The sequence below is a fragment of the Eleutherodactylus coqui genome, chromosome 7 (assembly GCF_035609145.1).
Source record: "Eleutherodactylus coqui strain aEleCoq1 chromosome 7, aEleCoq1.hap1, whole genome shotgun sequence".
Lineage (NCBI taxonomy): Eukaryota > Metazoa > Chordata > Amphibia > Anura > Eleutherodactylidae > Eleutherodactylus > Eleutherodactylus coqui.
The window spans coordinates 219,568,047-219,584,673 of NC_089843.1; the positions used below are offsets into that span (position 1 = coordinate 219,568,047).

At 44.2% G+C, this 16,627-nt stretch overlaps 1 protein-coding gene across 2 annotated transcripts in view; it reads left to right on the top strand.

The window, feature by feature from the left end:
• Nucleotides 1-16,627, top strand: part of LOC136573172 (protein mono-ADP-ribosyltransferase PARP14-like) — a 53,973-nt gene that overhangs the window by 18,800 nt on the left and 18,546 nt on the right. For both annotated transcript variants that reach the window (XM_066574409.1, XM_066574411.1), the window contains 4 exons: nucleotides 1,628-1,882; nucleotides 6,382-6,615; nucleotides 14,704-14,770; nucleotides 15,433-15,576. In XM_066574409.1, coding sequence (XP_066430506.1) covers nucleotides 1,628-1,882; nucleotides 6,382-6,615; nucleotides 14,704-14,770; nucleotides 15,433-15,576 — 700 coding nt within the window. The remainder of the gene's footprint in view (nucleotides 1-1,627; nucleotides 1,883-6,381; nucleotides 6,616-14,703; nucleotides 14,771-15,432; nucleotides 15,577-16,627) is intronic.

Sequence of the window (16,627 nt, forward strand, 5' to 3'; positions counted from 1 at the left end):
AGGCCAAATAATGCCACCCACCATGATCACATACCACCACAACTAATACCACCATATTGTTACTGAATAAAAAGCACAAAGATCAACATTACTGATAACACTGAGGGTCTGATAACGCCATGTAGTGATTAAATATTACATCCATACTGTTACTGAAAAGAACACCATGCAAAGACCAATATTACCACCATGCAGTGACCATTAAGTGATAAATACCAACTCTACACAGGTAAATATACTCCTCTCTTTTGCCCCACCCACTGCTCTACTTTGGCGCAGCAGCTTAATTAGCCTGTGTGCGCTTGTCCATTTCCTTACAGTCTGTGCATCATTCCCGTCTCAGTGGTAAGTCCGTCCTATTCTGTGTGCCTTGTGTTCAGTACATCGTCCCTGTGTCTTGTCAGGGATAGTTAGCTCAGAGGTTCCAGTGTGGGGCCATCCTTATCAGGACACCTACCCTGCCTTTAGGCAGGGGTCTGCTCATCTTCCTGCTAGCTAAGGGCAAGATTCCCCATCTGAGATTACCTTGCAGGGGTACTTCTGACCTCTGGGGTCAGCTGCCAGCCACACCAGGTCTGGTCCAAAAGCGAGGCTTGTTGGTTAGCACAGTGGGTACACTTTCACTATCTGTAACCGGTTGTGACTTTGATAACAATCGCACCACAGGGTTCACTTACTTTTTGTTCCTACCTACAGTTCAGAGTAACTCACAACAGATGAGACACAGGGCTTACTAGGCTGGCAAGGTCTGAGTCTTTTTTCACATCAGTGTCCAGGGGGGCACAACCTGCTTTCCAGGGGGACATGCAATGCCATTCTGTGTGCGCCCCAAAAGTCAGGTTGCCACTGTGTCAAAGGTTTATTGTAACCAACTTAAAAGAGGATTCTAGGCAAAACTGTTGCTGTGTACTAATATGTAAGTGCGGACAAATTATCAGACATTCATGGCATTCCAGCAATAAATATCCCAAATACCTCTGTTTCAGTGTAGCCCGTGGGAGGAGTACAAAGTGATGATCTCCTCAGAGCAGTATCGGGGCTGCTCCGCTGTATGACACCGATTATCTGCCTGCTGCACACATTCTGGATGCTGTGACACTACCCACCTCCGCACTTCCATATACTAGGTGTCGGCTGCCAAGCTGATATAGTTCATCTGACCGCTCTACACACTTGTCACACATAACACTATTCATGTGGACCTTGTATTTACACGGATGCTGTATGTAGTGCGAGGGATTTGATACCGTAGACCGAGCTCAGAGGACTCTAAAGGCAAACTGTGATACCTTAGGGGCGGCATCTCACGGACGTATTCACAATACGCGGCATTGATTTCAATGGGTTTGTTTCTATTCCTCTTTTTTTTTTTTTTTTTTTTTTTTGTGCACACAGGAAAAAAAAATGCAGCATGCTCTATTCTTGTGTGCATTCGCACACCAAAGAGCCCTATAGAAGTCTATATCTGGACCTCATTAGGCTACATGGCATTACAATCAGGCATGGTAGTGCACAGAAAGTACAGGAACATGCGCTGTTGTGTGCGCAAATCTATCTTTGTAGCACAAATATGTTGTACAGACACTTTTGTGAAAGAGCCTTAATACTGATTTGATTTTCTTCACAGGTCGATGTGCTTGTTTATCCCCTGCAGGCAACGAAACCAAACTTGGGGGAACTAAATGTGAACAAAGAACTAATGTCAAAAGCGGGGGAAAAGTTCTGTAACCTGTTTAGCACTGTGTTAACCAGTAAAGGTGCGCTAAAACCAGGCGACTGTATCTCACTGCCAATAGCTGAGGGAAGCTATTCCTTGCAATGTACATGTGTGAAGTTCATTACTTGTAGCACCTGGAGCCCTTGTAATAGTACTGCAGAAAAGGTAAGAGATTGGGATCGGATATCGTTATCTTTATTCATTACCTAGAAACTAAAGCATGAAATAAATATCGTCTGTCCACCATCAGGGCTGTCCTCGCTGCCACTGACAGGCTGTCTACCATCAGGGCTGTCCTCGCTGCCACTGACATGCTGTCCACCATCAGGGCTGTCCTCGCTGCCACTGACAGGCTGTCCACCATCAGGGCTGCCCTCGCTGCCACTGACAGGCTGTCCACCATCAGGGCTGCCCTCGCTGCCACTGACAGGCTGTCCACCATCAGGGCTGCCCTCGCTGCCACTGACAGGCTGTCCACCATCAGGGCTGCCCTCGCTGCCACTGACAGGCTGTCCACCATCAGGGCTGCCCTCGCTGCCACTGACAGGCTGTCCACCATCAGGGCTGCCCTCGCTGCCACTGACAGGCTGTCCACCATCAGGGCTGCCCTCGCTGCCACTGACAGGCTGTCCACCATCAGGGCTGCCCTCGCTGCCACTGACAGGCTGAAACAACCATTTGCGTTGCTCCTACTGGGAGACTCCTATAGCCTGACTTTATGTACTCATTATTATTGGTTTCCCATTGAGTGGGCTCTTGTAGAGGCTCATTTTTAGCACCCTGGTTACTGACCCGGGGGGATACCTATTGTTTGTATGTCATGTCTATCTTTTGTATGGCCTGTAGGTTTAGGTTTTAAATTATTAAAAATTAGGTTTTTAGGGTGCTTATCAGTGAAGGGCATTTTTGAATAGTAAGTTCCCACTGCCTCAGTGATTTCTTGATTGTAGTACCTGGGGTACTAGTAATAGTTCTCAAGAAAAGGTAAGAGATCGGGATCTGATGTCGTTCTTTTTATTAATTACATAGAAACTAAAGTAAGTTTTTATATTACTTATTGAATGCATGGAATGGGCAAATAAGAGTCTTAATACTGAACATGCAAATTTATAAAATACACCGTAGGTGAAGTAACACTGATTATCTTGTGACAATGGCACCTGTCAAGGATGGGATATATTAGGCGGTGGGTGAACAGTTGGCTCTTGAAGTTGGTGTTGGAAGCATGTATAATGGGCAGGTGTAAGGATCAGAGCAGCTTCGACAAGGGAAAATTGTGATAGCTACAGAACTACTATAAATCAGAACATCTCTAAAAAGCCAGGTCTTCCCAGTTTGCAGTAGTTAGTACCTACCAGAAGTAGTCCAAGGCAGGACAACCAGTGAAGAGGCAAGGGGTCGTGGGTGCCCAGAGCTCATTATTGTGCTTGAGGAGCGAAGGCTATCCTGTCTAGTTCGATCCCACAGGAGCTGCTGTAGCACTAAGCGCTGCAAACGCTTAATACTGACTGACAGAAAGGTGTTAAAACATGCAGAGCTTCACTGCTTGCTGAATATGGAGCTGCGTAGCAACAGACCAGTCAGTGCCATGCTGAAACCTGTCCGCTACTGAAAAAGCCTAAATTGGGCGCGTGCGCATCGGAACTGAGGAGACTTATAAGGCAATTCATTCTTCTCTGGGAAATATATGCAAAAAAGGGAGATGGAACAATACCTCTTGTAGCAGTTTCAGGCACTGGGTTGGAGCCTCAGGTGTAGTAACAGCAGGTCTAGAGAGTAGTCAGGGAAAGGCCAGGAGTCATCAATGGGAGGGCTCAGTTAGCAGTACAGATGGATGAGGTGGGTAGCGTAGTCAGATGGAAAGCCGGGGGTCAGCAACAAGAGGTCTCAGTTTGTAGTACAGATGGAGGTGGGTAGCGTAGTCAGTAGGAAAGCCAGGGGTCAGCAATTGGAGGTCTCAGTTGAATAGCAGAGGTGCAGACAGAAGTAGAGCTTGATCAAGGGTTGGAGCACAATAATCATGCAAGGCAGGAGTGGCAGGGCCAGGCTTTTATAGGAAGTACTAATCAGGAACAGGCTGAGCTATAACGGGCTGGATAGTAGAATTTGGAAACAAGGACTTGTATTAATGTATGCAGGGGAACTTGTTCAGAGGCCTGGATGGCTCAGTGGAGAGAGCTGCCGGCTGGAGCACAAAAGGTCCTGAATTTAAGTCCTGTCCCCCCTGCAGCACTACCTATTCCTGCAAATCAGTATCTGACCCTTTATATAGGTCTTTGCAACAATGATTGGGAATTGAAAATCAAGCCAGAATCCATACTCAGACAGCTGTTTTAGGGTGATTGCCCTTCATCAGTGTGCAGTAAAATTCTGGCTTGGCTAGAGAGAGGCCTGTGACGCAGGTTGGGAGGGGAATTGTCACTTTTTGAGGAGACACCTAGAAGGTGAGTGAGGAGACTTAAAAGACCATTCATGCTCCTCTGGGAAATATATGCATATAAAGAAGGTCCTTAATGATACCCCTCCTGACCCACGCCAGAATCTTACTGCACACTGATGAGGGGCAAACACCCTGAAACAGCTGTCTGTGTATGGCTTCTGGCTTGGCTTTAAATTCCCAATCATTGTTGTAAAGACCTGTATAAAGGGTCGGATATTGATTTGCAGGAATGCTGCCATCCAGTAGGTGGCGCTGCAGAGGTATTGTTCCATCTTCCTTATTTGGATATATTACCTGGGGAACAAATTTCACCAGGATGCACTATGGGAAAAAGACAACCTACTAGAGGAAGTTTGACACTCTGGGGAATGCTCTGCTAGGGAACTTTGGATCCTGATGTTCATGTGGATGCTATGTGGACAAGAGGCACCTATTTAAACATTGTTGAAGACAAAGTACGCCCCTTCATGGCGACGACTTTCCCAAATGCATCTTAAGAAACTGCTGATAACATCTTGGTGCCAGATGTCATGGGACACTTACAGAGGTCTTGTAAAGTCCCTGCCTCCATGTGTCAGCTGTTTTGGTGGTGCAAGGGGGATGCTTGTAATGTTATGGCTGGTCGATATAGTGTATATACTGCACTATTAGAGGAATATTTTCTTCAGATGACTTACATTGTGACTCTCATGAATTTCTTCCTCATCGTGGCTTCTCATTGCTGTTCCACCTATGATCCACTCACTACAGGCACATTCACATGAGCAGTTTACACCTAGGAATGATTAGACAAGCTTTTGCACATGAGGCAACTTCTTAATGACTAATGATTTTTATGCTTACTACATTACATAAGTACTTAAATTACTATTCACACGAGCAACAAGGGTTTCCTTGCTAGTTGCTGCCATCTTTTTCATTAACTAATTATCATGCACCCCCATGTGGCGCAGAGCGCTGAGGCAGCAGAAGTGCAGTCCTTCGCTCTCTCTCACGACCTGAACGTTGCAGGTTAATTCCCCACTTGGTTCAGTTAGCTGGCACAAGGTTAACTCCGCAGCCTTGCATCCTTCCGAGGTCGGTAAAGTGAGCATCCAGCTTGGTAGGGGTAAAAGATGACTGGGGAAGGCAATGGCAAATCACCCCTCAAAAACAGTATGCCAAGAAAGTGACATCACCCTAGGCTTGCACCAGGGGAATTTACCTTACCATGCTCATGACGTCAAGTCCTTTCCCTGAGCTTCGCTGCTGAGTTAGGGTCCTTTTATCATTTAGATTCTCACTCAATGGCTTTCAGCGCTTACATCTGCAAAATGACGGGGGAGGTAAGTATAACACCTCTCCAGACTCAGCGGTTCACCTAACAAGGAAGGTAATTGTCAATGCCTGACCTGAAGTCTACCTTATTATTAGGACTAGTTCGGACGGCCATTATTGTGACGCTCCATTGCTAAAAAATTGCAACTATCAGAGCATAACATCGCATAAACAAAGAATAGCCATGACTTGGTTGTGGCTATTCTTCGCTTAATACATTGAGTGGAGCACTACGTATCCACCGGCTAACTGCAGCGTCATACATGGCACTGATGCCTGAAATCACTTTAAAACGACCCACTAGAGGCGCTTGTCGTTGTTTAACAGTGCTTGCCACTGCTAAACTCCCTCCCCCTCCCTTTTTTGTCTGGCTCCCACAGGAGGCTATGGGAGTCTCCTGTGTTGTGCCATCAAAAGATAGGTGTTGAAATAACGAACTTATGTCCTATCTTTTGTGGTGCTATTTTTTTTTTTTTTTGCATCAAAGGAACCCATAGGAAACCATTGGTTCTAATAGATGCATTTTTTGACGCGCCTACTTTGTGTCAAAATGACGCTCGTGTGAGCCAGCCCTTGTACTGATTAATTGAGGTAGAAGTGCGTAATTGTATATTCTGTTGCACACTGCAGCTTATTAGTTTTAATACAAGACAAATAAAGCCAATACATATACATTGTACTCAACACATTATCTGTAAACCAAATAAGCCTGGACTTCCTTAGATTTGTATCTCCTCAGTCTCCACTTTTATCACTGATCAGTTTACGTGCCTAAATGAATCCTTTCTCATATTCATCACAAACTGGCAATTTTTCAGAAAAGAACAAAAGAAGCCGATCACTGTGATATGAATGAGCGGTGGTGAGTAAGGATTTCTGTATTCACCTGTTTTATTGATGATTTTAGGATCTGAGGGATGGGATCCGCATGTTCCTCCATCAATGTAATTCTGTGGCTGCAGTAAAGTCTGTCGCGGTCTCCGCTCTCGGTACCGGAGCAGCCCTGAACTTCCCAAATGAATTAGCAGCCACAATAATGGGGGAAGAAATCAAAAGCTTTGTGGAGCGGCACCCTCATAGAAACCTAAAGGAGGTCCGGATTGTGATCAAGCAGCTCCAGAGGAATGAGACGGCGTACATCGTAAGTAGCCTTCAGTCTGGGGAATGCTTTTCTAATTGAAAGATTAATTAGATTTTGCAGAGAGCAAAATAACAGACAGCTCTACAAAGTATTGTACATGCACAAATATGCAAATGGAAAACCCCAATCAGGAGGGGAAGATTTCGATAGGTAAGTTGGGGAGAGACTAATGCGTTTTGTGAGGTCAACTCTCTTATTCTTCATCACTCGTATGCTGGTCATGTTTACACTCAGCAATCATTGTTCAAATTCGAGCGATCTAGCGATTTATGGAACAATAGTTCAGTCTAAACGCATCTTAACATGGATAAGCAGTAATACTTGTCTACTATGTATTCCAAAGCATCATGCCTGCTTCTATTCCCCTAGGGGGATGAAAAGAGTAAAATATTAAGTTTAATGAATCTTCATTAAAAACGTCTCCTCTTGAAGAAAAAAAAGTAACTAAAATTTTTTATAAACAAATATATATTTTGAGATTTCACCTCAATAAAATATATTAAATTTTAGTATTTCGTGTTACCCGCTAAGTGGCAAATCCTGTGTTTTCTCCAGGTCTTTAATCACAAGACTAGCGGCCGAACAAGGACATGTGTATCAGGTTGTGCTGCTGGGATCTGTTTTATGTGGGTTTCCAGTAGCAGGGCTTCACAGCTGTGGGATAGCTGAGCTGAGCTGCTGGGTGTGGAGTTTCTCCAGCCAGCCAATCCCAGCTAGTCTGCTGCACTTATATACTAGCCCATCTGCTAGAGAATGCTGGTCATTTGTTCATTCTGTGCTATTCCTTCTCAGAGCTTGGTTGTATGCATGTTTAGTCTGAAGTGTTTCTCTCACCTTCCCTGAGGACTGTCTGGACACCTGTAGTCCCCGTCTACATCTTATGCAGACCCCCTCTCCCTTTCCCTTTGACAGGTGTGGCCTCCAGACGTCTGATTTCTTGTATGTGGTCTGGTGGGTTATCCTGACACTGTTCCCTGTATGTCAGTTTGGTGTCTTACTCTTTCCTGTGGGTGTCAGGACACTTGGACTAGATATGGTTTACTAGCTGTATGCATGTGAGTTCTGAGTGGGGTTCCTGTTCTGTGTTGTTGGTGTGAACAGGGGTGTGTTCTGTGTCTGCGCAGGTGGCCGGACATGAGGTGTGAACAGTCCTGCTCGGTGTTGTGTAGGTGTGAACAGTTCTGTGTTCTGTGTTTTGTACATCTCTTCAGGCACCTAATCTGGGATAGTCAGGTCCTAGGCGAAGACCGTGGGGCTGTCCTTATTATTTCTTATTATTTCTGTCAGCTGTTCAAAGCATGTCAGTAGCTCTATCTAATTTGTGGCAAATGCACGAAGCTATCCACATGAGCCAATATTCCTGCAGAACAATTTCAGCACCTAATCACAATAAGTTGGTGCAGTTCTGAAGGCTAAAGGAAGTCCCATGCTCTACTACATGGATGTCTCTAATAGTGCTATGCAGTGTATTATTGGTGGCTATAATGCCTCCAGATGGAAAACCCCGCATTACAACATTCAGGCAGTAGTTTCATGGGTTATCATCAGGTCGTGTAAAAAAACTGAACAGCATGAGAAATGACGTAGTTGACCAACTTGACACCGTATGGTCCCCATGGATGTCCTCGACCTACGCCCCTGATGTTAGATACTACATGGTTTTTGTAGATTTACTTTAGCCATCAGGTACCTTATATGGATATTTCTCACTAAGAAAGCGATCTTGAAGACCGCCACTTGACTATAGACTATGCATGCCTTTCTACTGTACCTTACTCTATCTAATGTACTTTGTCAACTTTATTACAAAGGTTATGCAAGCTTTGCATATAACATTTGTGCACGTTATGTGCCATGTTGTAAACTAAAAACAGGATTCACATCCCCATGCACCCCAAAGAAAAAGACTTGAGCTTGGATTAAATTGGTCACAGTAGGCATTTCATTTAGGGCCGATCCATTTAGTCAGACACTTTACGGATCGGCCTTCTCCATGCGGTTCTGTTTTGGACTTCTTTCAGTTTGATCCTTTGCATGTTGCTGTTGGCTTTGATAGTATCAGGCCAGCACGTTCTTTAGCGCCCGAGTCTTCTTTTGCCACTGACCACTCCAAGCATTACCAATGTTCCTAAAGAATTCGCTCACATTGTGGCCAAAGTATAAGAATCTGTTTGCAATTTTGCCTCCAATTAAAACTTTGGTTTGCGGTCTAGGACTGTTTTGTTCATGATCTTGGAGGCCCAAGGAATTTGTAGGCATTTCCTCCAGCAGCAGATGCATCAGAGCAGGACATTGAGGACTTCTATGTGCAGGTCCAGAGTGCATTCGACAGAACCTCAAGAAAGGGCATAATGTACATCATGGGTGATTTCAACACCAAAGTCAGAGAAGAGGAGGATGCAGGAGTTGGTTGGCAAACACTGTTTAAGGAAGGGGAATGATGCTGGGGACCTCCTTGTGCAGTTCTGCCAGGAGAGCAAGTTTAGACTCCCCAACACCACCTTGACCCAGCTGAAATGACACCTCTACACATCCCCTAATGGGCAACATCACAACCAAATCGACTATATCCCCTGCCAGCAGAAATGGAAAGGTTCAATTTTCTCTGCAAAAACACAACCAGGTGCAGACTGTGGGTCTGATCACCAACTCTATATAACCAAAGTCAGGGTCAGACTATGCAAGGTCAAGCATTCTGCCATACAGAGGAAATTTGATGTCAACAAGATCCCTGCAAAATACGCTGTCGAGTTGAGGAACAGGTTTGACTTGCTCAGGCAGAAAAGTGGGGACCCAAATGAACTACGGGCAGAGATAAAGGGAAACCTTATTGAAATCGCTCAAGAGCACGTGCCATACAAGATGCAAGTTTGCAGTTGGAGCTGGCTAATTACAGCTACCCTGCAGATTGCTGATAAAAGAAGAGCTGGTGGTCTGTTCTCTAAATACATCCCTATTCTCCAGCGGGACAGCTGCTGACAGCTGCTGATAGAATGTTATCAGCGCTGCCCAAGGGAAAACTCAGCGTGCGGTCCCTCTTATCAGTCCCGATGGATTTGAAGCTGAGCTAAACTCGGCGATGGACAAAGTCCTATACGGTAAGTGCATGATGGGCACACATTTACGCACAACGATTATCGCTCAAAAGATGGCTTTTGAGCAAATTTTGAGCGATAATCGTTGTGTGTAAAAGGGCCGTAAGGGAACGCTGGGCAAGGCGAGGCAACTCAATGCCAACTTCCTGAACGCTTGATGCATGAGCCTTGAATTAGCTCATAAGAAGGGTCACATCAGATAATTATCTGCCACTGTGAATCAGGTGAAGAAGCCTCTTCCGCCCACCAAGCTGCCATCAAGGACTATGATCGGAATGAAATCAGCAACCAGCAGGACATCAAGAAGAGATAGAAACAATATACAGAAGAACTATATGCTGGCGCCAGCAATGACCACCCAGAGGAACATGGAGGCCAAGACGATCTGAAACCAGACCTGCTGGAAAGGGAAGTGGGCAATGAGACCGCTGCAAAACAGCAAAGGACCTGGCATCAATGGAATCCCTGTAGAGCTGCTGAAAATACTCCCAAGAGCTGCACTTGCAACACTATGCAGGACAATCTGGAAGACCTGTACATGGCCAGAGGATTGGAAAAGATCAGTTTTCATCCCTCTGCCAAAGAAGGGCAATGTCAAGCACCGTGGAAACTATAGAACAATCTGATTCCCCATGCCAGCAAGGTCCCTCTGAAAATCATCCAGAAGTGCTTGGGCAATATCCTTTACCAGGTCTTTGATGTTCGAGATGGATTCTCCAAGGACAGAGGGACCTGTGACCACATTGCAAACTTGAGGTGGACCACGTAAAAGGCAAGGGAGTATCAGAAGAAGCTTTACCGGTGTTTCATTGATTACATAAAAAACTTTCAATTGCATTGAGCATGATGAGCTTTGGGAAGCACTAAAGGAGGTAACATAGTATGTTATGCTGAATGAAGACCATGTCAATCTAGTTTAGCCGGTTTCTACCCCATCTTGTTGATCCAGAGGAAGGCAAAAAATCCCAATAAGGCACATGTGAATTTAGCTCATTTGGAGGAAAAAACTTCCTTCCTAACCCCACAGTGGCTTTCAGAATAATCCCTGGATCAATGTTTGAGTCCTATCTAACTCCAAGACCCGGATTAACAACCCCACTGGTCGCCTAATGTCTATATCCTGTAATATCTCAGCGCTCAAAGACGTCTAGTCCCCTCTTATACTGCTGTATGGATTTTGCCATCACCACGTCCTCAGGCAGAGAGTTCCACAGTCTCACTGCTCTTACAGTAAAGAAACCCCCTTCTGTGATGGTGATGAAACCTTCTTCTAGACGTAGCGGATGCCCTCTTGTTACCGTCGCAGTTCTGGGTATAAACAGATCATGGGGGAGATCCTTGTATCGTCCCCTCATGGATTTATACAGAGTTATTTGATCACCCCTTAGCCGTCTTTTTTTCCTGGGTGAATAATCCCAGTTTTGGTGTCTCTCTGGGTATTCTAGTCGCTTCATTCTGTTTATTAGTTTAGTTGCCCTTCATTAGACCCCCTCAAGCACTGTGACATCCTTCCTGAGCCCCGGTGACCCGAACTGTACGCAGTATTCCATGTGGGGCCTGACAAGTGCCTTATATAATGGGAGGATAATGTTCTCATCCCTCGCCCCTATACCTCTTTTAATACACCCCAAGACTTTTTTTGCTTTTGCAGCAGCTGACTGGCATTAATTGCTCCAGTTAAGTCTACAGTCCACTAGTACCCCCAGGTCTTTTTCCATCTTGCTTTTCCCTAGCAGTACCCCATTTAGTGTTTATTGGTGACATCCGTTTCTCCTGCCCATGTGCAGAACCTTACATTTATCAATGTTGAACTTCATTCACCATTTTTCTCCCCGATCCCCCGGCTTATCTCGGTCCGTTTGTAGCCGCACATTGTCCTCCGTTGCATTAATTATTTTGTATAATTTTGTGTCATCTGCAAATACTGATATTTTACTGTGCAGCCCCTCTATCAGGTCGTTGGTAAATATATTGAACAGAATAGGGCCTTATACTGAACCCTGTGGCCCCCCACTAGTGACGGGGGCCCAGTCAGAGAGTGAACCATTTACCACTGCTTTCTATCTCGGGGCCAGCTCTTTACCCAATTACACACGTTTTCACCCAATCCGAGCTTCTCACTTTAAATATCAGCCTATTATGCAACATGTGTCAAATGCTTTAGAGCAGTCCAGATATACGAGATCAATAGACTCTCCCAGGTCCAGCCTAGAGCTTACTTCATCGTAGAAGCTGATCAGATTGGTCTGACATGATCGACCCTTCATGAACCCATGCTGGTGAGGAGTTATTGCGTTGTTCTCCTTGAGGTATTCTAGGATGGCGTCTCTCAGAAACCCCTCGAATATTTTTCCAATTATTGAAGTGAGACTTACTGGCCTGTAGTTACCAGGCTCTCTTTTAGACCCCTTTTTATATATTACCCCGTTTCCCTGAAAATAAGACATAGCATGATTTTCCAGAATTTTTGAGGATGCAAAATAATTTCTCAGGCTTTTTGAGGATGCTTGAAATATAAGCCCTACTCCAAAATTAAGCCCTGCTAACAGTTAATTAAAAAAATCAATTTAAGTAGTGTCCAGGCAGCTATACATGTAAAAAAGTTAAACATTTTTGAACAAAAATTAATATAAGACCCTGTCTTATTTTCAGGGAAACACGGTAGGACCACATTGGCAATGCACCAATCTAGTGGTACAACCCCAGTCTCAATGGTGTCCCTAAATATAAGAAACAGCCTATCTATCACATTACTTAGTTCCCTTAGAACCCTTGAGTGTATTCAATCTGGGCCCGGTGATTTATCGATTTTTAATCCTTCTTAACCGGTTCTGCATTTCCTCCTCTGTTAGCCATGCAATACTTCAGAAGGATGGGGGGAGGGGTGTTATTCCCCTGCATCTCGTGGGACATTTTTTTAATTCGTGAATACACCTGAGAAAAATCTAATAGATTTGCCCCCCCTCCATTGTCTTCAATGGTTTCTCCTGCATTATTTGTTAAAGGGCCAGCGCTCTCAGTGCAAATCCTTTTACTGTTTATATATTTGAAAAATAGCTTCGGGTTGTTTTTGCTCTCTTTGGCGATCCGTCTTTCTGCTTCCTCTTTGGCACTTTTGATCTTTCCTTTACATATTTTGTTTTTTTCCCTGTATGATTTTAGCGCTTCTTCGCTACCTTCTTGTTTTAGTAGTTTAAATGCTTTCTTTTTTTCGTTTATTGCCCCCCTTACAGTCTTGTCGAGCCACATTGGTTTCCTTTTACTTGTAGTCCTTTTATTTTTAAAGCGTATGAACTGCTCACATGAGGTGATTAGGATGTTTTTAAACTTCTCTCATTTGTCTGTACTGTTATTTATGAGGATGTTGTTCCAATTAATGTTGCAGATAGTTCTAAGCTGATCAAATTTTGCTTTACTGAAGTTTAGTTTTTGTGTCGCTCCCTGATAAGGCTTCGTATTAAATAACAGGTGAAATTTAATTATATTGTGGTCACTATTTCTCAAGTGCCCCTCAACTTACACCCCCATTATTCGGTCTGGTTTGTTAGTCCAGAGTAGCGCTCCCTCTAGTTGGCTCCCGTACAAGTTGGCAAAAGGTACCGTGTTTCCCCGATAGTAAGACACCCCCGATTGTAAGACGTATCGGGGGTGTCAGGGGGGTCGGCCAATGTAAGCCGTACCCCGAAAGTAAGACATACCGTAGAAAAAAAAAATCATTACTCACCTCCCCCGGCGTTCTGTCGCGCTCCGGCAGGATGTCGCTCGCTCCTCGTCCCCGGCGCAGCATTGCTTTCTGAATGCGGGGGCTTGAAATCCCCGCCTCCAGAAAGCTAATACACACGCCGTCAGCCAGTTACAGAATGGCTGTGATTGGCTGAAGGCGCACGTGGCTTCAGCCAATCACACTATTCAATGACATCATTGAATGGCTGTGATTGGCTGAAGGCGCACGTGGCTTCAGCCAATCACACCCATTCAATGATGTCATTGAATAGTGTGATGGGCTGAAGCCACGTGCGCCTTCAGCCAATCACAGCCATTCAATGCTGTCATTGAATGGCTGTAACTGGCTGACGGCGTGTGTATTAGCTTTCTGGAGGCGGGGATTTCAAGCCCCGCATTCAGAAAGCAATGCTGCGCCGGGGATGAGGAGCAAGCGACATCCTGCCGGAGCGCGACAGAACGCCGGGGGAGGTGAGTAATGATTTTTTTTATTATAAGACATACCCCGAAAGTAAGACATAGTCTGGCTTTTGGGGATAAAAAGAAAGTAAAACACTGTCTTACTTTCAGGGAAACACGGTAGTTATCTTTAATTCTCAAAAACTTATCGCCCTTATAAGATTTACAGGTTTCGTCTTCCCATTTTATATCTGGATAATTAAAGTCCCCCATAGTAAATACTGTACATACTCGAGTATAAGCCTAGTTTTTCAGCACCTGAAAAAGCCCCCCTCGGCTTATACTCGAGTCACGGAAGGCTTTAAAAAGAACCTCCATACTCCCCTCCCAGCCAAAGTCTGTGTCTTTGGCGGCGGTGCGGCAGGCTGTTTAAATTCTGTCCTGTCGCGAGTATGTAGTCTGTCTTTCAGTCCTGCGGTTCTGTCTGAGTCCTCCTGAGTTTTAAAGTCTGTGAAGTCTGTTTCGCTATTTCCGTGTTTGGTCTTAGTTCGCCATTTGGTGAGTGTGAAGTCTGTTTCTTAGTGTTCATGTTGTGTCTGAGTTCCTGCCCTCAATTCTATCTGATTCCGAGTTCTGTTTGATTACGATTTCTGTCAGCTCCGTCTGATTCTGAATTTGGTTGTTTGGAAGACGTAGCACTCCTTGATCTTAGCTGGGTTGAAAGCCCTGAAAAAATAGTCTGACTAGGGTTTTTTAGAGGAGAGACCAACAGTGAAGAAACGTATAAAAGTGTAAATATGAAGAACACCTACAGAATCAGGCGGATTACGTTCTAGCTGGACAACTGACCTCACATTGCTTTATATTACAGGCCTACAGAGAAAAACTCCTGGCAATGAACTTAGGACAGCAAATCAAGCTATGCAAGGAAAATGGAGGTAATATTTACAAATGATTCCCCAATTCTTATCTTTATGTTGTATGTCTATAGGAAAAATAACTGCACTTGCCACATTAGATAATTCTAAGATGGGGAGATGCAGAGATTGTGTACACACTGGCTGCAGATCTGTGAGCAGTGTGAGTCCAGGGATCCTAAGCTTGTGAAGACAGCCCCTTCCTCACAGCTAAGATGTCCAAAAGTCAAAGTTAGTAGTGAAGCTGAATGCCTAACAACGGGCAGTGGATTGCAGAGAAGCTGGCGCTTCAAACCTGATTGTGCATCAATTTCATTAAAATATTTGTTTTACTCAGGCTATGAGATGAGCATAAGTTGTCTGAAAAGTTAGTGTCCTTTTAAAATCTGCAGTACAATGACATGCACACGTGGTGGAAAAAGATTGTTTCAATGCTTTTGATCAGGTACTTATGTCGCATGTGTTTATATGCGGATTTTGTCTCAGGTTTTGCATATTTCACACTTTCCGTTGCATGGGTATTTCCACTGTGTGCCAATGGTGTTTGATAAACATCATTCCCTTTCATTATGTTGTGCACTGTTACAGATTTTCACAACAGATTCGCCCCATCTGAACGCAGCTTTTGTTCTTGCTTTTATTGTCCTTTCTCTTAACACATGAGAAATTAATATGTCTTTCAGGCAGCTTTACTAGGACCGTCCTTGGACAGCATACACAAAAGAAAGCTGGCCGTTTAACGGTGTCTGTGGTTTACGGTGACATTGGTGAGGAATCTACAGACGCCATAGTCAACTCCACCAACTTCGCAACCTGGGGTCCACACTGTGAGTATCTGAGAGTGATATTGTTTCATCCCAATAAACTGATTTGTGAAAACATTATACATTCACTGTGAGTATCTAAGATTGATTATACATTATATATTTACTGTGAGGGTCTAAAATAATGTGTTTGCATCTAAAAGGATAAACTGAAATTAATGAACCTCTGGGCCTTCTTCACATGGGCAACAAAGTCACGTGACTTTCTCGATGCGACAATGCTACGAATCGCATGTATGTGAAGCCCGTGCTTTCCTATGAGTTTCTTCACATTAGCGATGTTTTGTAGCCTGCGACATTGTGATTCAAAAACCTTATGGGTCCGGCGATATGCACGCAACTTGTGATGTTTTGTAGCCCCTGTTTCCCTATGGAGCCTTCCTCTCTGTTGTGATGCAATTTTGACACTAAGAAATCCTTCTGTTAAAGCCCTAAACTACAGGAATACATGACCTTACAAGCCCTGTCATTTCTGCTCTATTGGCTCTAATGAATCTTGGTGAAGAAGCCATGCAGTCCAAGAATAACTTGTGTGGAAATATCCTTACAGTAGACTTTGAAGCAACAGTAAACTCTTTCAAGAAAAAAACTTATGACACTACATTAAAAAGAATCTCTTGATAAACCAAAGGCTGTCTCATCGTGAAATATATACTTCTTAAGTAATCAGTGATATAACATGTAATATTGTAATTCTCATGAAAGACCCTCTTGAACCCTTTTATCAAATTCACCATCGCCGGGTCCTCAGGCAGAGAGTTCCACAGTCTCACTGCTCTTACAGTAAAGAACCCCCTTCTATTTTGGTGTAGAAACCTTCTTTTCTCTAGACATAGAGAGCGTCCCCTTGTTATAGTCCTGGATATAATAGATAATGGGAGAGATCTCTCTACTGACCCCTGATATATCTATACATAGTTATTAGAGCGCCCCCTTGTTACAGTCTTGTGTATAATAGATGATGGGAGAGATCTCTGTACTGACCCCTGATATATCTATACATAGTTATTAGAGCGCCCCCTTGTTACAGTCCATGGTATAATAGATGATGGGA